Source organism: Chaetodon auriga, chromosome 17, assembly GCF_051107435.1.
Source record: "Chaetodon auriga isolate fChaAug3 chromosome 17, fChaAug3.hap1, whole genome shotgun sequence".
Lineage (NCBI taxonomy): Eukaryota > Metazoa > Chordata > Actinopteri > Chaetodontiformes > Chaetodontidae > Chaetodon > Chaetodon auriga.
This window is the reverse complement of record NC_135090.1, coordinates 15,374,220-15,397,903: the sequence shown is the minus strand read 5'-3', so window position 1 is coordinate 15,397,903 and position 23,684 is coordinate 15,374,220. Positions and strand designations below refer to the sequence as shown.

Here is a 23,684-nt window from a genome sequence, read left to right as displayed (position 1 = left end):
GTTAGCAGGAAAGTCCCTTCATTTGAAGCTCTGGTGTTGGTTGGTTTGTGTTTGTATGTGACGGCCGCGTGTGCTCACATAATGAGCAGCGTCTGTGTCAGTGATAAATTTACGGCACGCGTTCGTGGGGAGGGTCTCGATGTGCCTCTATATGAGTGGGTGTGTGCATGAAGGAAAGGCCCAGTGACCCGAAAAGGTCTTGATGTCAGCAGGCGGGCAGACAGATGCTCTGCAGAGGGACCGAAACTGAATGTGTGTGTGAGTGTGTGTGTGACCTGCAGGTCATGTTTAAACCCACTTTCTCTTTCCAACAATGAGGAGGGAGGAGGAGGTGTCATTGTGCATCTCCTTCTGCCCCCCCCCCGTCTGTCAAACTCTGCCGACTCCCCCCTCATCAGCTGCCCACAAACCAACTTTACCTCCTCTCCTCTTTTCTGCTCCTTCAGCAGACATAACACACACGCGCACGCTGTGAAGTTGAAGATGCAGACAGTCACATGCTGTCAGACACCCATGAATTGTTGTTTTCTGCTATCTTAAAGACCAAACAATTACCTAACCCCTTGAGAAAATAATAACAAATCTAAATAATCATTCCCTGCAGCCTGAATGAGTTGGTTGTGCCTTTCTTTGAATATTTGTGTGCGCATTATTGTTTTGTCAGTTAAAAACAGTAACGTTCATATCAGCGATAAGTGCCGGACACATCTGCTCTTACATTCATACATAGATGTGTGTAAAAGAGAGAGCGCAGCTGTCATTTACGTTCCTGTCCTTTGCTCTGGTGAAAGAGAATGGTAGTCATTTAATGGGATTATTCTCCCTCAATGGACTCTACTTCCACACACACACACACACACACACACACAGCCCTCCAGAGCAGATGGCTGTGGTAGTAAACAGTGAATGATGTTAGCCAGGGTGAAAGCGTTGTAAAGAGCGGAGTCTGTTCTTTCATATTGACAGGCTGGGCAGCAGATTTACCAAAACTGACCTTTAGGGGCTTTGGAGATCAAAGTTTGAGCAAACAGCCCAGCTTGAGCCGAGCAGTCTGACCCCCCTCGTCAGATTGATAACTTTATGAAACAAGGATTAACACTAAACAATTCAGTGCTGCAGTGAGATTTATTGTTGCATTTTACAAGAAATTTGAAGAAAGATTTGCAACAATCATCAATGAAATGTCGAAACAAAAACCGACACATTGTGTGGATGTGGAGGTGATTCCATTTTTGATTTAAGGTCTTTAAAGAAGATAACTCTGGAATTCCAAAATACTGTTAGTACAGTCTTCTCTGATTTTGTATGATTATGAATATTTCTTTGAAGGCTTGCTATAGTAGGGGTCAGCATGGTGATGGTGAGGGTGATAGCCACTAGCACTATTTCCTCTCAGGAAGGGTGGACACTTTGGACTGACAATATCCCTGTGTGCTTGTGTGTGTGTTTTATGTGTGTGTGTGTGTGTGTGTGTGTGTGTGTGCGCATGTAGTGGAATTCTAGGAAATAACACACTGATCCCATCAAGAGCACGGAGAACACACATAATCTCACTCACATCATATTCTGTAATCACATGTGTGTCATGAAAACTGTTGAAATGACACACGTACGCACACACGTAGCTGATCACACAGGAACATTGTAGATTAGTGTGTGTGTGTGTATTTGTAGGTTTCATGATTCGTTCGGGCTTAACGAGTAGACAGCTGGCAGCAGTGATGCTGAGATGAAGTACAGATATTCGTGTTTTTACTTAGGACTGATAAAAATGCTAAAAATAGAAATAGATAGTGGCTCAGCAAAATTGATATTAGAAAAAAAAACTCAAAAATGTTAAAGGTTTAGTACACACAGAGGGTTATCCACACTGCACTCTAATCTGATGTTAGGGACTCATTAGACTCACCTGAGATCAGTCACTTCAGTCAATACATCAATGCCATTGATTGCTTCTTGGTCATCACTTTAATGATTAAGCTGTTCATTTATTCTGTGTGGAATGACCTTAATGTGATGAACCACTACTACTACCGTAAATCCACACATACTTTTTTAAGCCCGGTCTGCAGTGCACTAAATCTCCTCTAATCCTTATCTTAATCTATATATGGAAAGCTATTTATACTTTTGGATTGACTGTACTGTGTTTGTGTGTGTGTGTGCTCGTGTGCACGTGTATTTTCATTAAAAGTACTGTGTTTGTGTATGTGTTTGGCTAATACTGCCATCTTTACATGTTTAAATAACCTTAATGCTGCATATCTGTGCATAGCTGTGTGCAAAACCTCAGGGGTCAGGGGTCCTCTTCATATGTCACAGTGTTCTCAGATGTACATCAGATGAAGAGGATTAAATGACATTGTATGTGCGTATGTGTGTGGAGTGTATATTTATGTCTAGAGTGATGAAGTAAAGAGAGGATTGTAAATGACAGAATAATGTTACTCGATGGATTCTCCTTCTGTCAGCTCCCCATCTGTCGACTTTTGCGGTGACCCAGCAAACCTAGAAAAAATCAGGTCCGACTGTGTGATTGTGATTCCAGCAGGGAAAACACACACAAAAAAAATCTGCATGCATTGCATATGGTGTGATCTAAATTACACCGCTGATGAATGAGAAGGCAGCCTGATGTTTAATTGAGTGGTTACCAACAGCATCAATGGGTCTTTGTTAAGATATTGATCTGAACTAAGAGTGCCCCTGGAATGAAGTGCTGAGGTCAATTTGATTGGAACCAGAGTGGCCTATTAGTCAATCAATGTCTTTGTCACATATGCACACAAATACACTGCACACACACACACACACACACACACACACACACACACACACACACACACACACACACACATATCCCACCATGTCTTTTCCACCTTCTTCCCCCAGTGACAGATTTTCTGCAGAATAAATAAAGTCCGTGTTCTCTCCTCTCTGCAGGCTAAAACTCTTCGTAAGTTGATTCAGCAGACGTTCAAGCAGGTAGCCAATCTCAACGATGAGCAGTGCATCCTGAAGTTCTTGGAGATACTTGCACCAATCTACCGCTACGACAAGGAGTGCTTCAAATGTGCCCTGGGGGTAGGTTTCTCCGTTCCAGTCCTGCCTCTGTGCTCTGCTGTGTCTCCTGTTAGTTGTGTTAGGTTGACCCCTTTTGGTGGCATTAGGCCCTGCATGTAAGCGATACCTCCTCCTGTATTTCCTTTTTGTTCTCCCTCTGCTTTCCTCTTCCTCCTTAAAGTGTGTCTCTCCTCATCTGCTTACAGTCCAGCTGGGTGATCCAGGTGGAGTTAGCCATCGGGCCAGAGGAAGGGATCAGCTACCTCACTGACAAGGGATCCACGGTGAGTGCAGAGCAAAACCACATGGTAACACTCAGCTACATGTAAAGTAGGTTCTGAACGGCATCTGGTCGTAATGTTCCGCATCCAAAAAATATTTAAGCCAAATGTTGTGCAGGCCAAGACCTCCTGAGAGAAAGCCATAGATTTATAGATAGATCGTTTTGAATGAATATGAGCAGATGAGTGTAGTTTATAGGATTTGATACGATGATTTACACTCTTGCTTTGTTTCTCTCACTGTCCGCAGCCCACCCATCTAGCTAACTTTAACCAAGTTCAGTCCATCCAGTACTCGGCGATGGAGGAGAAGGACAGGAAAGGGATGCTACAGCTCAATGTCGCCGGAGCTGCAGAGGTACTAAGGCCCTGTCTGTCTGACTGATTCAGAGATTTGCTGTACGGGTACATTTAGTTTTAAAGCACGCCATGGTTTCCACTTAGATGTAACTGTTACTAATATTCTGCCCCATCACTATGGTAAAGACACATATAACTTTCCTTCATGGTGTACACACTTTGGATACTAAAGAACGACCATAAGCCGTCCATCGTGGTGCATACGTGTGTGTGTGTGTGTGTGTGTGTGTGTGTGTGTGTGTGTGTGTGTGTGTGTGTGATGATGGGTGCAGAGATTAACTAATGGTTTTCCATGTATAGATTCCACATAATGGATCTGCTCACAGAGGAAGGGTTTCTGTTTTATTGGTTTTTATACTGTTGAATGTACTTACACACATATGCACACATGTTTACTTAGGTCACTGTTGAGGACGTTACATAGACTTACATTCATTTCCTGGACACTACCCTAACCATATCCGCTGCTTACCTAACCCAAACCCTTATCCTAAACATAACCTGAACACATTTATACAACCCTGACTCCCAAGAAGTTTGGATGCTGTGTAAAACATAAATAAAAAAAAAAATATATAAAATAAATAAATAAAAACAGAATGCAGTGAACCTGTTTACTGTGGAACGTTCAGGTGTTTTTGGAGCATTAAACAACTTTCACAGTCTTTAGTTGCTCCTTTCCCAACTTGTTTGAAACATATTGCTGCCATCAGATTCAGAATAAGCAGATATTTACAAAAATCAGTGAAGTTGATGAGGTAAAACATTCAACATGTTGTCTTTGTACTGTTTTCAATTGAGTTCATGTCAACAAGGATTATCAAATTATCACATTCTGTTTTATTTATGTTTTATGCAGCATCCCGACTTTTTTTTTTGGCAATCTGGGTTGTATTATAAGCGCAAACACATAAATACTGTGTGAGGAGCAGCTGGAAACCCCCACTGTGCTGTCAGAGTGTGTGCGTGCCTTAGTGCGTGTGTGTGTGTGTGTGTGTGTGTGTGTGTGTGTGTGTGTGTCTCTGGAGATAATGGCTCTTTGTAGCAGGCCTGCCACTATGTGTGCACATGTCCTCATGTGTGGTTGTGTGTGTGTGTGTGTGTGTGTGTGTGTGTGTGTGTGTGTGTGTGTGTGTGTGCAGCCTCTCACAGTTACAACAGCATCACTGACCATGGCAGAGAACTTGGCTGACTTGATTGATGGCTACTGTCGGCTTGTCTCCATGGAAACTCATTCCTTCATCGTCAGAGTTCAGAAAGGTATGAAACCGTAGATCCCTTCGTCTCCTCTTTATTGAATTATTAAAACATACTATAGCATGTTTACATTTTTAGTGTGTTTGTGTATGTATACACACACACACACACACACACATACATACATATACACACACACATTGCAACAATCAATATTTCGAAGTTGTTGTATCGAGTAATATCCTGTACTGTTGTTTCAGTTATAATGAGTCATAAAACATAGTAAAATCCCTCTATGTGGACTTTTATACGTTTACTGTGCCTCCCATTGCTCAGTCTGATCCTGATGATGTGTGTTTTTGTCCTCTAGAGGGAGAGAGAGCACTGCCCTCCATCCCAAAGTAAGTACCTGTTTCTTTCTTCGTATTTGTTCTAGTAAAATTAACATAACAGACGTCTGTAAACTTGCTTGTGTCACAGCTGTTAGTCATCAGATCTGTCACTAAGGTGGTATTTTGGCTGTGTGAGGTGAAGCCCTGTCACACTCATCTGACATTTTTTAAACAAAAAAAGGATCTTTATGGGGTCAAGAAAACACACTGTCATACTGCTGCATGTTTGCTACATGGTTGCATGTCAGTTATTTCTTCTGACAACATTAACGACAAACAGCAGTTCATTTCATGATCATGTGTGCTTCAGAGCCTCGGTGCAGCTCTGCTCTGCAATGAAAGCGGGTCAGCCTCCTCCTCCTCCTCCTCGTCGTGGCCTTAGAAATCCTTTACGCCACAGTTCCTCTAAAAAGAGAAGGGCTGGATTTTAAGAAGAGCAGTGAATCAGTGGCAGGGTGTTTCAGAGCAGCAGCAGGTTTAACGATGATTGGACATAATCACCGTCCTGAGAATCTGTGGCTACAATAATAGAGAGAGTGACAAAGAGTTTTTACATCAAGCTGTCAAACAAAAGAGACTTTAAGGGCTCAGGTTAGGGCACAAGGTGACAGGTTATTGATGAAATTTCCAAGGATTTATATTCTGTGGTTCTTTTTGTTCCATTTTTTTTGTTAAAGTTTATGTTTTGTGTCTCAGCTTTAAATCTTGGTAATGTGTTGGAAATAAATGTAGTGCTTAAACGAGCAGTCAATTGATTGTTTGGTTAACGATTCAGATAATAGATTTTTGTTAGTTTTCAGAGATATTCACTGGTTCCTGCATCTCAGATTTGCTGATTGGCTTCTGGGCATTTTTTTTTTTTTTTTTTACTGTTTTCTTACATTTTATAGACTGAACACTTAATTTGCCTTAACTGTCATGAAAGCAGTCATCAGATGCAGCCCAGTTTCCTCACATTAACACGGTAGTTTAGTGTGACTGCAAATAGATTACATCACAACTAAAAAGACTAATCAGCATTAAGCAGGTTTTATGCCTAAGCTGTTTACCCATGTTTAATTCATTTCATGCATCTTTTTCTCTTAGAAAAGGGAGAAACTTAACTGGGACAGCCGATTATATTCTGTGTTTTCCTCCTAAATGAGCCTTTTATAGTGTTTTTTGGCTCTGAGCTGCAGGGCCTTAAAAAAGATTTTAGGAGAAACATTGCTACTGTTTTTTTTTTTTTTTTTTTTCCTAACCTGGACTTCACTGTGTTTGTTTATCTGTGAGCGCAGAACATCGTGTGTTCACATTTCACCGTCAGTTGATCAAAACGCCGGCTTTTTGCTTACTTTTGGTCATTTCAAGTCAAATCTCTCTCCCTCTTTTCTCCGCTCTCCCTCTGTCTCTGGTCAAATAAGGAGATAAGTTTAGGAGCCAAATATTTTCCACTTAGGGTTTTTAAACACTTGGGTTGTCTCCTCCTCTTTCTCTCAGTCTCTCACTCTGAGTTTCTCCTTCCTCGCTGCCTCGCTCTTTCTCTCTCTGCCTGTTGCGGTCTGTGCTGTAAAGACCGTAGCAGAGCTCGGATGACAGAGACGGAGAGACCGTTGCAAAGGCAGAGAGATAATTGAAACAGCGAGGGTTAGTTTACAGAAGCAGCTTCAACAGCTTACTCTTTTAATGAGATCTGACTTGAAGTCATTCATATGTCTGTTAAAGAGGCTCTGATTTGGTATGTTTGTCTTGTTTTATCTGACTGTTCAACCCTTTGACTGTTGTGCAGTTGCTGTATGATTTATTGTTTGTTAATTTTCCCCTCTAGAGTGTCCAATAATGAGAAAAAGTTGGAAGCAGTCAGGAGTGGAGTAAGAGCTATCTCAGTCTCAGGTAAGGTAGAAATCATGCTCACTCACTGACTCACAAATCAGCTGGTTTAGGAGTCTGACAGCTTCCTTTGCTCCATCTACTGTCTTTCTTTCTTTCCGTCTTTCCATTTCCTCCTCCACCACTTTCTTCCCCCTCTCATTGTTTTCCTCTCTGTTGGGACTGCCTCTCCCTCTCTGTCACCCCATCCTCTCTTTTGTTTACTTCCTCCTCTCCCTGTCGGCCTTCCTCACCTCCCCTCTGTACTCACATCCATTCACTCTGGTTTTTGTTGTTTTTCCCCCCTCACACTGTGGTCTTCTTTCCTGCCTGATTGGCTGCAGACCTAGTGACATCGACACCTCCTAAGCCAACCAAGGCGCGGCGTTTCCTCCTCCCCTTTGTCTTCTGTTCAGATTCGCCACCCAATGGTATCCTCGGCTCTCATTGGATAGTTAGTGGAGGAGCGTATCCACGAAATTGTGATGTGGCGGAATGAAATGCCTGTTTTGATGGTCATGCTTATTGGTAATGTTATGAAATGAATACATAGAAAACAAAATATGCCCAATAAATATGTCCATTTTAAAATGTAGGCATTGTTAAAAGTATCATTTTGTCTTTCTTGATTGATTTATAGCTCTAATTTGGTCCAGAAAAAGGTTCAAAAATATACTGTATTGAAGATATTGACATTGTTTTGGCAGCTTTTTTGGATTAGCTGCTTTAATCTGCTGCATCACAAACATTTGCATCTCATTTTTAAAGATGCCCTCTTCTACTAAACTGTCTGTGTCCTCAGTGCTTGGTTGGTTTGACTAATTCAGTTTTGCACACACACACGCACACACACACACACACACACACACACACACACACACACACACACACACAGGCTTCAACCACAATAACTGCTTGTGTGTTGCTGCTTATAACCAAGCTAATGTTGTTAAAACAGACTGGGAAACAAATAGAAGTATAAATTGCGCAGTACTTTCTAACTAAGAGGTATCTTATGTGTACTTTTCTTACTCTCACTGACTAATTTGTACATTTTACCTCTCACATTTGAGAACAAAGAAGTGACTTAAGGGCTCTTAAAGTGTTTACTTTGATTCAGCAGATTTTGACTGGTATACAGAGTGAAATGGTTCTCTGGAGCCTCAGTTCTGCACATGCCTTACTATTGAGGTCACAGTTTGGTTATTTTTAATCAGTATTCTCAGCGTTTTATGTCATCCAAAGGGTTAGAACTTATTTCGTGGCAGGGTGGCCAAGTGGTTAGAAAGATCATTCTTCCATTTAAAAGATCTGCGTTTAACCACCAAGTATCTGCCCGGTTAAAGTGTCCTCAAGCAGCTGATCAGTGCCAACTCAGAGATGTAGCCCCTCAGCTATTGAGATGACTTATGTTAATTAAAATGTAAACAAATTCTACCGCAGCTCTTTCCAGCTGCTGTATACGTGTCCTGCACTGACATGGACGCACTGAATGGGCTAGTGCATGTCCTTGTGTCTCCATCTATGGCTTTGGCAGCTTCCCTCTGCAGCGAGCAGGACTGCTCAGAGAAAGTCCTGGATCTGTACAGCAGCTGGTTTGAAACTTTAAGAAATGATCCAAACCTTCTCTGCCGGAGGCTCCAAACATGACACGCAGGCAGGGTTGACATCCTACTTTTAGAATTTTAAGTTTTACTGTGAGCTACTGTAAAACAGTCGAGCCGGCCCTTTTATAATAATAGCTTAGTTTATAAAGCATTTTTTAAGACCCAAAGTTAACAAAGTGCTTCACAGGATTCAAATGAGATGCAGTAACTATAACAATAAAACATTATTGAAAATGTGGATGGAAGGATCCAAAACGTGTATCAACAGCCTTCAGATTATTTGCAAGTAAAAGAATGCAAGTTAGAGCGGAGAGCAAGCAGTGAAGTGTCTTCACTGGAAGAAAGTGGGAAGCTAAGCGAGGCTAAAGACATAAGTAGCCAATGCAGCAAAATAGTTTGATAGTATTTCTGCTGAAAGAGGAGAAGAATGACACCTTTGTATGTTGTGTAAGCTTAAATATGATGCTACCGCCAGGAGACGGTTATCTTATATTGACAGAGGTGCTGATAGGCAGATTTTGTTACCTTCAAACAAAGCCCAGCTAGCTGTTTGCCTCCATTCCCAGTCTTATTGCTTAGACAAGCTAACCGGCTGCAGGCTGTATATTTCCCGTACATGAAAGTGATATCAATCCTCTCCTCTAACTATTAGCAGGACAGTGAATAAGCGTTTGTATATCCTAAACTCTTCTTTTAAGAAGTGGAGCGATGTGGTTTTTCCTCCGTGTTTGGGTTAAGATTCTTAAGGGACCATTACCCTCCAATCTAGTCTAAACTGCAGAAAATAAAGTGCATAAAACCTTAAAAATATATGTGAAATGAACCTTTTATGTGGGTATGTGGAACAGCTTGATCAAGCAGTGACCACTGTGGACCTACAGTAACTCTGCTCACTGTTTACGTGACACCACACGTTAAACCCGTCTGTCTGCTCACCGTGCATTAACTCTTCAACTCACAGATATTTACAGCCTGACACAGACTTCATACTTCACCGAAACCATGCTGGACTTTCATGCATTAGTTCATTCCACCTACACGTGTCTGCGCAGCTTTAATGAACGTTGTTAACTCTGCTTTCTCACTGGAGATGTTTTGGATCTTCACTAACTGCTCGCTGAGCGTTTGGCTTTGCAGATCCTGCAATGTCTACCATGTTGTTTCAAGGCTTTTCATGCTCTAACCGCTCTCTTCTCTCTCCCTCTTTTCTCCACTCTGCCTCCTGCTTTTCTCTCTCTCTCCTGGCTGCTTTCTCTCTCTCCGCTCTCCTCCTCCTCCTCCTCCTCCTCCTCTGCTGTCCCGTTTCCTGCATGCTCTCCTGGACCCTGCAGAAGATCTTAGCGGGGATGGTAAAGTTTTGTTGTTGTTTATCAATCTCTCTGTTGTTCCGTCTTTGTAGTCCTCACTCTGCCAACACACCGCAGCCTCCTGAGAGGGTAGCACGTGTGTGTGTGTTGGTGTGTGGGGCGATGTTTACGCATGCATTCCTACATCTTTAACAATGGCGCTGTGTGTGTATGTGCTGTGGTACTATGCACATATAAAGTGACTGAAATAGTTTAGAATGAAATGATTCTTTAGCTGAATGTTTCTCATGTTTCAGTGATTGGAAACATGAATAATCCAGCAGTAGCTTGATCTGTTAGTCGCTAGCGTGATTTACTGTTTTAGTATTGTTTTTGGTTGTAAGATGTTGTATATTTGTGTCTAATTGTGATTATTTTTTAAAGTGGATTACCACTAAATTTGAAATATGTGGACTTTTAACCACAAGAACGGCTCAAAAAAGGCAGAATTTGGAAATTAAGTGGTATTCCTCTTTAAGGGAACTTCTCCAAACCTTTTCTCTCTCTCCACACACACACAGGCTTCACACACACGCAGAATCACGCACACGTGTACTCACATACGTTCATGCACGCAGTCATGTACACACAGTGGAGTAGGGAGAGGTTTGCTGGATTCAAGAGCGGGTGCATTCCTGGCTATAATGGGCTAACTAGATCTCACACACACACACACACACACACACACACACGCAAACACACAAATGCAAACACACACACACACACACACACACACCCAGTATCCCTCCACTAAAAGCAGAAAGAGACTGAGTGAGTTGGACCAGTCCAACTTAGAAACTGTAGATTCTTTGGGTCAAAACACATATGCAGCAACACAAACCTTTCACTGGGATGCTGTGCTGTTTATGACGAGTTTATCTAATAAAACACGTTTTAGTAGCAGCAGCGGAGTAAGCAGAGCTGCTGCTTTTATTCCAGCTCATATGGAGATATTTTTAGAGGCGCATTAAAGTCTTTCCTTTCCTCTCATGCGAAACATAAATCATGCACAGAAATGGTTTAGCAAAAGTCATGCCTGTTTGATTAGAAGTTGAAACATTTTCCAGCCTCCTCTCCTGTGGGCTGTTGTGCTGGGAAAGTAATAGTTGTAATATGAGCAAGTTATAATCTTAAAGTCTGCATTGTTTCATTCATCATATCCTTAAAGGAATAGTTTGAGAAATCCACTCGCTGTGTTTATAAAGAGAGTGAGATGAAAAGATTGACACCAGTCTCAAGTCTGTGTGTTGAATATGTAGCTGGAGCCGGAAGCTGGTTAGCCTAGCTTAGCATAAAGAGTGGAAACAGGGAAATGGCAAGCCTGGTCCTGGCTGATTAAATGAAAATATAACATGATAGTTAGTGAACTTTAGAGGTGCTGGTAGGCATTTTGGACAGAGTAAGTGTTGCCGTTCCCCCTGGTTCCAGTCCTTATGCTAAGCTAAGCTAACTCCTGGCTGTAGCTTCATATGTACCATAAAGACATGAGAATGCTATCAATCTTCTCATCTAACTCTTGGAAAGAAAGCAAGTACACGTGTTTCCCAAAACTAGTGCTGTTATTACTATTCAACCTCACAGTAACAGCTAAATTGCTAGCCAGTAGTGCTTTCTCCAGCTTATTCTACATGGCTGACTTTCTTGATGGCAGAGCTTTTCTTGAGAAAATCAGCCGCAGGCTTTAGAAAGGGATTTCTGATAAATTTAGGGACACGTTCCCACAGAGCCCGATAAATCGTGAGCAGAGCTGTGAGGGTGGCGTTCAGGACAGCAGATGTTCGACTCTTGTTTCCAACAGCTGAGTCTGCACACTGATTTTATTTTAAACACCACCATCTGGTTAGGATAGACTCGGTCCATCTTTCCTTTTCTTTTTCCTGCTGGCTCTGCCCTCTCTCTCTCCCTCTCTCTGCCTATCTGTCTGATTCTGCACAGATTTGATCCTAAACGCTCCCATCTGCTTACATGACAGCCAGACCCATTATTTCTCTCTCTTCCTCTCTGTGGCTCTCTTCCTCTTACCGTCTCCCTCTTATCTCGGATCCTTTTGTTTCTCTTTCCTCTTCTATTTTTCTTTCTGTTGAATTCTCTCCTTTCTTTCTCCTCTGCCTCTTCTCCTTTGCTTCCCCTCCTCTCCTCCACCACCACAGTTACTCCCTGCAGCCAGCTGCTCTCACACAGACAGATATGCACAACACATGCTCAGCTGACACTCTCCGCCAAATGTGTGTGTGTGTGTGTGTGTGTGTGTGCAGAGAGAGAGGGAAAGAGGAGCTACGTGGGTGTTGCTTTGTGCAGGAGTTGTCGAAACTCTGAGTCAGCTCCACGCTTTATTTCTTAGTTTTTTGGTGCAGTTTTGTCTCTGCTGCACACGTGTTGTGTTTGCATCAGTGACCCTTCTTCGTGCCTTAGTGGACGCACGGTAAACTCAACACGTGCATGATTTTCCCATTGTGTGCATTTTTGCCTGCGTGTGTTTTTATTTCACTCTCTCTCTCTTCACTGTTTGTGTCTATCTAATCTTACAGAGACTGATGACTATGCCGAGATAGTTGATGAAGAGGACACATACACTATGCCCTCCAGTAAGTGACTTATTCAGTCTTTTCTTCCACTTAACATCTACCAATGAAAAATATAATAACTGTTTCTCTGTTATTTCTTCTGTTATTCTTCTGTCAAATGCTCAAGCAAACATTCATTTGGTTCTGCCGTGTGATGGCCGAGCATGGTGTGGGTCTTTTCCAAGAAACACACTCATACAGTGAACATGAGAGAAGTTGCATTAAAACCGCAGTTGGTTAGGTAGCGGCTAATCAAATTCAAGCCAGTTTCGCCGTCTTATGTAAACAGCTGGAGGTCAGAGAGGCTACAACTCATACTGTGTGGCTCCGCTTGGTTGGACTCACATTACATCTGTCAGATTCATTCCTGTGTTAGTTAAAATAAAAACCCTGAATGTGCTGGTAAGCTTGGCTACAGCCCTGTAAGTAATGGTGGCTTTAGCCCTCCGTTCCAATACATTTGATGTGGATGATTCGGCCATGTGGATGTTTCATGTATTTGATTGCGTGGTCAGCTTTGAAAATGGACTGCGTTCTCCTTTCCTCCCACAGTCTTTTTCTGTCTTTCTCTGTCTGGTTTTATTTGTTTGTCTCTTTTGCTTTTTTGGTCTCCTTCTTTCTTCGACTTCCTCTAAACAGACTTTTCTGCAGACATATTTTCCTTCCCTGTGTCTGATGGCTATATGGCAAACCTGCTCTTTTAACTGTGGAAGAATCAGCTCAGTTTTTCATTCATTAACTTATTTATTAACTAAACATCTGATTAAGAGTGCAGTGGATCTGTAAATGCGTGTGTGTGTATGTGTGTGTTATCTGAGCTATTTTCAATCTTAAAGCAGCTGTCTGGCTCTCTCCCCCTCTTCACCTCTCTTTCTTCCTCTTTCTCCCATCGCCAACACAGTCAGCTATGGAGTAGTTGAAGGTAAAACTCCCTGTCTCTCTCTCTCTCGTTCTGTTTCACCAAAATTGCTTAAGATTTGGTATTTTTGTTATATTTTTCTTTGCCAGGAACTTGATTGCGTTGCATGGAAAGATTTTTCTTCCTCATTAACACTTATTAGTGCATCTTCCTGCAACCTAGTTTGTTCATTTAAGCCTAATAATGCCACTTGATTAACATCAGTAACAGCTATAGAGCGTTTTTCAGTAGTTAGAAACCAGTTTTCTCTCTCCATCAGTATCTGGCAAAGAAAAATGCAAAGACTCAAGTTTCCTAATATCCAGATTGTTGTTGACTTGTGGTCGTTGGTGTTTCGTAGAATGCAGTTCATTCGGGTCTGGTGTTGGAAATGAAAGGGAGGGCCAATCCATAAACAATGCAAGATGTTGCTTCATTAATCGTTGAATCAGAATCCTCTGGAGCTAAACAACCCCACAGTATTTGCGTTGTTTATTGGCTTGGTTCTCATTTAACCATCGTGTCGGTTATGAGATTTTCATTTGATGATTTATTATCATGGTCGTATATGTTTTTTCCCTCAGTCATCTGTGGGCTGTTTCTCTTTGAAGCAGTTATGAGTTTCCTGCCAGCAAACGGCAGTATGGATAAATTGCAGTACATTTCCTTGCAGTGGAATGTGTTTCGTTTGCGCTGTTGGCATTTGTGATTTTACTGTTTATCGATCGGTTGAGTCAAACAACCGAACTTTGTTTAGCCCAACAGATGAGTAAACTACGGTCTGACAAGTTCCTGATGGTCACTGTGCTGCATAACCTGATGGACCTCAGTGTTTAGTGCGTTTTTACTGCAGCTGGTCGACAGCTGACACAATGGACATCGGTAGAAATGTTAAGTGGCTTTTTCAACAAGGCGGAAATATCATAAATGTTCTAAGTTAAAATGTCGAAGCACATGCATGTGAATTGCAAAACCATCAGCTTTCATCATGTTAAAAGGTTACTGTAGACACTGCAAATACACTTCAGATCCAGTGCCTCATTTAAGATTTTGAATATTTCACTCAAAAGCTCTGGGCCCAGCCGTTGGTGACATGCACCGAGCTTTCTGGGTTTTTTATCTGAGTCAATGATCCTGTTCAGAACTGCTTGTTTGTATGTTTCCCTTCGTCACGGTGTCAGCATACAGGAATAAACAGGAATGATAAACACAGATTTTTATGAACCTTACAGTTTGCTTGCCGTATGTTGGTGGTTTGTAAATTTGTGTGGCAGTGTGCATGTCAAAGTCCAGGTTTGTCTAGTTAGAGGTGTTAGAGGAAGAGTATGTAATCTGAATATACAAACCTGGCTCAAAAGCTGTTTTTGTATATTGTTAATGGTTTCATTTAGTCTAATCTGCAGTGGGTGGGGTTTATCAAAAAGGACTTCAAAAATCAGAAATCATTTTAAATTGTCTTAAGAGTATCTTTTCCTTACTTTTCTGCAATTAAAACAATTACCCGACATCCAGATGATCTTGTCCTGGTGAACCTCATCCATGCGGTCTGAGAGAAGCATGTCAATGTGATGGGCCTTTCCAGTGCTTCCAGTGTATGAGAAACAGCAGATAAAAGTACTTACTTACCTCTTCACACTTGTTCCTTCCTTTTCTTTTCTCCTCCTCTCTCTCAGCACGGGATTATGAGATCCAGAGGGACAGGATAGAGTTGGGCCGCTGCATAGGAGAGGGTCAGTTTGGAGATGTGCACCAAGGAGTCTATAACAGCCCGGTAATGGAAATACACACACACACACCCACAAAGAGGGCATAGTTTAAGGTTTAAAGTAATGGAATACAACATGGAATACATAGAATAATAGAATCTGTGCCATAGATACCAAAATGAATTAACTGTATTATCCGTGATCTGCTGACTTGTGACCTGCTGTGTGCTCTGCAGGACAAACCAGCTCTACCTGTCGCCATTAAGACCTGCAAGAACTGTACATCAGACAGCGTCAGAGAAAAGTTCCTACAAGAAGCATGTAATTCCGCTCTGTGTGTGTGTGTGTGTGTGTGTGTGTGTGTGTCAGCATGAAGCATTCGTAAACCATGACTCACTTCTTATGTTAATGCGTCGATGTGTGTGTTTGTTTCCCTTGTAGTGACGATGCGTCAGTTTGACCACCCGCACATCGTTAAGCTGATCGGAGTGATCACAGAAAACCCCGTGTGGATCATCATGGAGCTCTGCACTCTGGGAGAGGTATGAATGAGGCTGTGAGGGCAGCAGGCCGAGCAGAGTGTGTGTCACTTCTCGTCAGTGTACACATGTAAATATTGAGTGTAACTCATGAAGGTAGTCATCCAGAGGAAGCCCGCCTTAAAAGCCTTATTTTCTTATTTTCTCTGTGTATCAAACCATTTTTTACTTTCTTGAATAAGTGAGATCATCACTCTCATCTCTACCATTACCTCCATCCCCTCTGTCTACAGTTACGTTCGTTCCTTCAGGTGAGGAAGTACAGCTTGGACTTGGCCACCCTCATTCTGTTTGCCTACCAGCTCAGCACAGCACTGGCATATCTGGAGAGCAAACGCTTTGTGCACAGGTATACACACACACACACACACACACACACACACACACACACACACACACACACACACACACACACACACACGCACACACACATAAGATTACATAGACTGACTGAGGAATAACTGTGGGTATATGATTGCATGTAATGGATTCACATTATTATTACCATGCCAGATATATAGAAGTTCAAACTAATTAACCAGGGCAGATTGAAGATTGATGTCATGTTGTAGTGTTTTGCAGTGCCTCCCTCATGTTTTTTGATAGATATTTTGCATCTAAGAAAAGACAAATAACAAGTATGATTCAGGCCTAATGACAGCCCACGCTGACTTACAGGGACATCGCAGCTCGCAATGTGTTGGTCTCTTCAGTCGACTGTGTGATGCTGGGAGACTTTGGTCTGTCTCGATACATGGAGGACAGCTCCTACTACAAAGGTAATGACACACAAGGACAGTAAAACCAACACACATGCAAACCGAGCACAGCTTTGTGTGATATTCTGACCCAGAACATTGAGTCACTAATATTTTAAATGCTTCCGAGACAGTTTTCAGTGACCTGAGACCAGTTTGTTGCCCCTGTAACACTTCTAGTTGAGTGTCTGTGACCAACTTTTCTGGTTGCAAGTACTTTACCACCATCAAAAGGTTACATCAGGGTACTGCAGCTTATTTTAAGTAACCCATTGCACATGTTGGCATGTTATGAAAACGGTATGCTTTAAGCCTCTAACCCTCTGAAAGTTTAATGTAGTTATATAAAAAAAATCGTTCTGTACTTCTGAAGTATCCGTGTTTGTCTTTGTCTCAGCTTCCAAAGGTAAACTCCCCATCAAATGGATGGCTCCTGAATCCATCAACTTCAGAAGATTCACCTCTGCCTCTGATGTCTGGATGTTTGGTGGGTTATGATCGTGTGTGTGTGTGTGTGTGTGTGTGTGTGTGTGTGTGTGTGTGTGTGTGTGCATGGTGTTAGTTGCTGTTACAGGACATTTATAATTACAGTACATCATCAGAGAAACGGTCCTTCACTCCAACACTGTGTCCAACATTTGCTCCTCCTCCTCCCTCTGTAGGCGTGTGCATGTGGGAGATCTTGATGTACGGCATCAAGCCTTTCCAGGGGGTGAAAAACAACGACGTGATTGGCAGGATAGAGAACGGCGAGCGATTGGCTATGCCTCCTCAGTGCCCGCCCACCCTCTACAGTTTGATGACCAAATGTTGGTCATATGACCCCAGCAAGCGGCCACGATTCACTGAACTCAAAACACAACTCAGGTGATGAAATGCTTTGTTTTGTCAGTTTGTGTCTGCGTGCGTAATATATTTGTTCTATTTTATATCACTGTTGTATTAAAGTTAATTTGATAAATGATAAAAATAATGCAAATCCTGTTGGTAAAATCAAAAAAATGAATTCAAATTGCTCAATGTAAAGGAGCACTTTGTTTTACTTTGATGAATCTACGTCACTTCGATTCTTCTGATCACTGTTCAGCCTGAATCCTGACACCTTGGTGGATTTACCATCAAGAAAATCACAGTAGCCTCTATCATTTTGTATTTTTAGAGCTAGTTTTTTCTCCAAATGAAGAAGAAGAATTTTCCTCTGGATTGAATTTCCACCACGCAGAGATGATGCAGCTAGTTTTCCCCACTTTTCCTCAAAAAATGACCTGTTTGGTTTATTTTTCCTGCACTGAGAAATATAAACATGTTGGAGGAATTTTTCTCCTTTTGGCTCTTCAGTCTTTTCTTCTCAAGCCACTTTATACTTCTACTCCACTACAATTCAGAGGGAAATATTATACTTTTAACATCACTGTCATTATTACATTAATGTATGAGTAATAATGATCTAATGATATAATATATAATACATAGTATGACACTCACAGCAGCTGTTTATGTGTATTGAGCACTTTTAATGCTTTAAGAACATTTTGATTAGACTTCTTTTATCTTTGTAACATTTTCAATGCAGGACTTTTACTTGTAGTTTTTAAAGTGTGGTCTTAGTACTTCTAAAGGATCTCCTCCTTTGCCTATAACTTTTGCAGCACCATACTCGAGGAAGAGAAACTTCAACAAGAGGAGAGACTACGAATGGAGATGAGGAGACAAGTCACCGTGTCCTGGGACTCTGGAGGGTCCGATGAAGCGCCTCCTAAAGTAAGACTGAGTGAACTCTCTCTCATTACACTGTGTTTCAGTAAAAGTGTTTGTCCTGGCTGACAAACAAGCAAACTGTTATCTTTCTGTCTGTAGCCCAGTCGACCAGGTTACCCCAGTCCTCGTTCCAGTGAAGGCTTCTTCTCCAGCCCCCAACTCAACCACTTCCCGGTACAGCAAACACACACACACACACACACATACAGAATACACACAAACGCACACAGCTCCCGTTGTGAGGAAACTGTGCTCCTCTGTTCCTTCTCATCCACCGTGGCTGCACCGGTGTTTTCCTCTGCCTCCCAGACATTTTACAGCCTTGATTCTCAAAAAGTGGGGACTCTGTGTAAAACATAAATGAAAACAAAATGCAATCATGTGCAAATGAACTGGAACTGCCTGTGTAGTAATACACTTCATACGATCATGTGTTCCCATTCTCATGAACTCAGTATTTCAGGAACACCTCGAGGGAATTTCTTCAAATTTGGTGCAAAGTTTCACATGGACTCAAGGATGAACTGATTAGATTTTCGCGGTCAAAGGTCACGATTTTGGCCATAACTCAGGAACAGAAGGTCGGATTGTGAATATATTTTACATTTGGTCAGATACTGAATTGGTGACACTAATCACTGTGAAACTGGTCATTGCATAGCTCGTCTGTGCTGCCGAGTTGGAGATGCATGTGAAGCAACCTCATTGGTTCTGCTTACATTGAGCTTGAGGTGATTATTGTTGCACCATGTGACGAAGCTCTCTATCAGTCCTCTGTGCTCCTTGGTGAAAATAGATTTCATGTTCATCCTGCAGTTCCCCTCTAGCTGTGCAGTACAAGCCACTGTATGTGCAAAGCGTTCAGTTTTTCTCTTTTTAAGCAAATCATATTGCTTGATGTGAACTGACAGCGGCTAATAAAGACAGCGTAATGTCTTTTGTCAGGTTCTATAAATCTTGCTTTTGCCTATCAAAATGATCTCAGACTCTGAGACGTCCAGGTTGAGCGCTGTGGTCACAGTGAAGGTCAAACTGGTGAACTCAGTGTGTTGGTGGACAGCAGGCGTGTGCTGCATGTGTCAATGTCAGACAGAGAAATGCGAAGGCAGAGAAAACGAGGGAGACTTTCAGTGCAGTTATTCCTCTCCTCATAAACCGAGCAGACAGCAGGCATTTCCTGTCGTGCTAAAAGCCACACACACACACACACACACACACTGACACACACTCACAAATCAAAGCCACTCTCCAGCTCTTATGGCAATGAGCTGCTCTTTCTCTCGTCCTTATAAGGAATGTATCATTTTAAGTGCTTTCAAGTGAGAAGAGCATCTATATATTTTGGTAGCATGTGTTATACATCGAACTGAGAGTAGCTCAAGTGCTCTGCCAGAACTCCCATGATTCTTTGAGGCTTTGTGACAAATCAGGTCTTGTTATTATTGATTGATTTTGATTCCTTGATTATTCACTCTGATTCAGAGAAGAAATATCAGTCATTTCACACTCTGTAACCCTCACCTTTACTGTTTTTTTATGCATTTCAAAAATCATTTTATTTCTTTTGTTTCATTGCATTCAGTTTTTCCAGTTTTGTTTTCTTCAAAGCCAACCTTTATTTTTAATGTCAGTAACAAACTGCTAGAAATTTATGGTTAAGTTTTATACCATATGAAGGGAAACAGGGGCAGCCTTGGCTTGATCAGGTGACGTGTTTGCTTATTGTTCATATACACATAAGGCTTGTTTAGAAGTTAGAATTTCATCATTATTAACCATTTCCTACCATCTCTGTGCCTCGCTTTCTGTGCACCTCCAGCCGTCAGCCCACGGTGGTGTAGGAGGAGTGGGAGGCAGCTACCCACCAACTGATTCCTGGAATCAACACAGACCTGAACACACTGCACTGTGGAGCCCGAACATGGAGGTGCGCGCACATTCACATAAAAATGTACCTGAATACAGTCAGAGGATGATGTCTAAGTAATGTAACTGTCAGTCCTTCAGTGGCCAGCATATAAAGATGACTGAGGTGATCATGTTGCTGCCCTGAAAGAGACAAAAAGCCAAATAAACAAGTTCTGAATTAATTTTTTAATGTGACTAAATGTGAAAAAACCAGCTGACATTGAAGCACACATGTCCTCAACAGGACGGTGGGTGTGTAGGCCATGCTCTGATGGAGGAGAGGCTGATGATGCAGCAGCAACAGATGGAGGACGACCAGCGGTGGCTGGAGCAGGAGGAGAGCTTCATGGTATTTGACAAACAGAGATATTTATACACAGTCTAAGCTCCTGTTTTCAGCTTTTGTCTGTGGACTACTGCCATGTTATTAGCAAGACATCACTTCCAGTAACAATCGGACACTGAAGGGGAAATTCCAGTATTTTTCAACCAGGTCCTTCAGTGTCTGTGGGTCAGTCTTACACTTTGCACTCACCACCTCTGATTTCGGGAAACACTACCCCACAAATAACAATTTTTTTTTCAGGCTAACCAGCATGTATCCCACAAAGTTTTCCAAATGAACTTTCAACTTTACTGAAATAATTACACTCACTTTTCTCCATGTCCAACTTAAAGTAAATACAGAAAGTAGCCCCCTCAATTAGCCATTAAAGTAGGGATCTGCTTCTCGGGCAGCTTGACAGCTAACCAAACTAGTGTTAGCTGCTTCGCAACCAGCACATGCTGGTTTGTTCATGTGTGTGAGGCTGTGGGATGCTGTTTATTTAGTGTTGGTGTACGCTGGAGAAGCAGTGGCTGTTTTGTTATCGTCTTGCAAGGAGATTCAAGAAATCTAAGTGCAATGGCTTGTTATCTAATAACCTGAATACTATGCTCATGCAAGGCAGTTTTCTGTCATTATAGATAAGATTGTGGTGCTACTAACGCAATCGATGCTGAAATATTAAACTGCAAAACCAAACTTACAGCATTGCATTTGAAAACAAACATTAAACCTAAAAGCATGCACAAAAATAAGAAAGAAGGAAATCAAAAATACGAGTAATCCAAACCCCTGGATGTTGAAAAAGTGTCATAACCCATAGTCGTCATGGCTGACAGGACGAATCAACATAAACAAAGCAAATACTTAGGTGTAAAGATCAAATATTGTAGCTGGTCTGCTCTTTTTCCACTTAGCACAGCATCTTCATGTGTTTTGTTGTTGCCAGATGAGCTGCAGAATATCTTTGTCAGATCTCTGAACTGGCTCAGTTGCGTTTGATTTATCTCATCAGCCAGTGAAACATCCCCCGTAAGGAGCCAAATCACCGCTTTTCAAAACAAGTCTGTTTTTCCTCTCTCTGTGGGTCAGATTGCTTCTCCTCTTGCCTTGATGGGCTGTTTGTTTTTGAGCCAGGTGTGGGAGAGCTGAATGGCAGAAAGAGAGAAATCCACAGAGATGAGTGATGAGGGATGGGGAGTGATGTCGCCTCTCTTTATCCGTCATTGATCTTGCTGATGAATCTGGTCAGCTTGCCATGCTCGCAAGGCACATTTATGGCTTCACAGAACAGGAAGTCTCTCAGGACAGACCTCGCAGACTGAATTCCTTATTTGTTATTTGGTAACCACTGGACGTAGTTTTTTTTTTTCCTCACTAAGGTCACTAAATAGCATATTACAGCACATAGCAGTTTTATGGCCCTGACTTTGGACCCTCATGGAAATTTGCAGAGGAAGATTCCTTGACAGGGATGAATAAAATCCCGATATTTGATGGCTTCTTCCATCAGTAGACAGACAGCCACATTCCTGACACTTGATACGTCGCAGAGGAACCAATGTGCAACTGCTGCCTGGGGACTGTTTTCCATTCCCCCTGATGCACCGCCATTGTAAAACCACAAGTCAGTTCGTACAAACAAGTCACCGCGGTGAATTCAGAGTTAATCTTGTTTTAATCTCATAATGTCACGGTTCTAGCATTTGAAAATAGAGGGAACTATGTACGCACTGACAATCAGTTGTGACATTGAGTTAACCACAGACATTTATTGTTTGAGGCAGTGTGGTTTATGTAGCTCTTTGCAGCTGTAGCCTACTGTGTGTTGACTGAGCCCTCCATCACTGTTTAGTGCACTGACAACACCACAGAAAGTATGCTACTATGGAGTACCATAACATGCCAGCAACTGACTGATGAGCTGAGAATCCATGAGTATTTTCAGTACATGTTACTTTATACTTTTCTACATCTCAGAGGGAATCATTGTACTTTGTATTTCAAAGCACATGATAAGCTATAAACTACTAATTGTATTAATTTAGGTACATTACTATAAACTACCCAACAGTATATAAGCTTTAAAATGCATCAGTCATGATAGTGCAGTATTATGCTGATATAATACAATCTGCTGCTCAATGAGTACGACACTGAGCATTTGTACTGAAGTAAAATTTCCGGACTTTCATTTGTAGTGTAGTTTTTTACATTGACGTATTAATACTTTTACTCAAGTAGAAGATCTCAGAACTTCTGCTACCACAGAGTAGTCTGAAGTGCAGAAGTAAGCTGTATATGTGAAATATGCAAGCGAACTTGAAATGAGGATCAACGGGAGAATCAAGGAGAATTAAAGCAAAAACCATAAGAGAGCAGGAACGTTAGGCCTGAAAAGAAGGAGATGGAAGTTTGTGAGGAGGAACAGGAGGAGGGAGAAAGGAAGTGGGATTGGCAAGAGCCATGGAGAGGGTGGAACGAACAAGGAGTCACCCATCAGGGAGAGAGAGAGAGACAGAGAGAGAGAGAGAGACAGAGAGAGGGGAAACAGAGGGAGATGCAGAGAGATGGAAAAAGTGGGAGGGAGAAACAGACTGAGGGAGAGGAACAGAGAGGAGAGTGAGGCGTTTGGATCTTTTCTCTCCAGGATTTTGTCTCTGTGGCTCAGTGGAGCTTTTCCTCCTCTGGAAAAACTTTCTCTCTTCCTCTGTCTGTCCCTTCCTCCCCCTCCATTCTTCTCTGACTCACTTTTTCTGTCCTCCTCGGTGCATTTCTCTCAGTCTCTGCACCATCTTCTACGTCCTTAGTTTCCTCTCTGTCTCCCAGTTTCTCTGCTCTCTCCGTCCTTCCCTTTATCAGTCCTTCTCTCTCTATGTCTTAAAGTTCGTCTCCGCTTCCATCTCTCATACTTTCTGTCCCTATCTCCGCCCTTCTTTCGATGGCCTCCACCCTCTGCTTTCCTCCTCCCGTCTTCTTTGGCCTCTATTCTCCCAGGATGCATCTCTTCAAGGCGTGCTTCACCAAAACGGTACTGAAACGGAAAGAGAGAGGGAGTCTGGAGTCATGCTTGGTTTTAGTGGCGCAAATGTGGACATTGTTTTGTAATGTTGCTGCTTCCTGTAGACAAGCAG

The 23,684-nt window shown here is 42.1% G+C and overlaps 1 protein-coding gene across 8 annotated transcripts in view; it reads left to right on the top strand.

Annotated features, from left to right (window-relative positions):
• Positions 1-23,684, top strand: part of ptk2aa (protein tyrosine kinase 2aa) — a 57,032-nt gene that overhangs the window by 27,647 nt on the left and 5,701 nt on the right. For 4 of the 8 annotated variants that reach the window (XM_076753847.1, XM_076753846.1, XM_076753845.1 and 1 more), the window contains 20 exons: positions 2,944-3,084; positions 3,270-3,347; positions 3,595-3,702; positions 4,847-4,964; positions 5,272-5,302; positions 7,101-7,165; positions 10,080-10,097; positions 12,623-12,679; positions 13,560-13,580; positions 15,230-15,327; positions 15,499-15,583; positions 15,704-15,804; positions 16,035-16,150; positions 16,480-16,580; positions 16,957-17,046; positions 17,222-17,426; positions 18,209-18,320; positions 18,417-18,491; positions 20,137-20,244; positions 20,470-20,574. In XM_076753847.1, the coding sequence (XP_076609962.1) occupies positions 2,944-3,084; positions 3,270-3,347; positions 3,595-3,702; positions 4,847-4,964; positions 5,272-5,302; positions 7,101-7,165; positions 10,080-10,097; positions 12,623-12,679; positions 13,560-13,580; positions 15,230-15,327; positions 15,499-15,583; positions 15,704-15,804; positions 16,035-16,150; positions 16,480-16,580; positions 16,957-17,046; positions 17,222-17,426; positions 18,209-18,320; positions 18,417-18,491; positions 20,137-20,244; positions 20,470-20,574 (1,833 nt within the window). Of the gene's footprint in view, positions 1-2,943; positions 3,085-3,269; positions 3,348-3,594; positions 3,703-4,846; positions 4,965-5,271; positions 5,303-6,821; positions 7,011-7,100; positions 7,166-10,079; positions 10,098-12,622; positions 12,680-13,559; positions 13,581-15,229; positions 15,328-15,498; positions 15,584-15,703; positions 15,805-16,034; positions 16,151-16,479; positions 16,581-16,956; positions 17,047-17,221; positions 17,427-18,208; positions 18,321-18,416; positions 18,492-20,136; positions 20,245-20,469; positions 20,575-23,684 lie in introns of those variants that run through there. The other 4 variants (XM_076753841.1, XM_076753843.1, XM_076753844.1 and 1 more) reach the window with 4 other exon arrangements.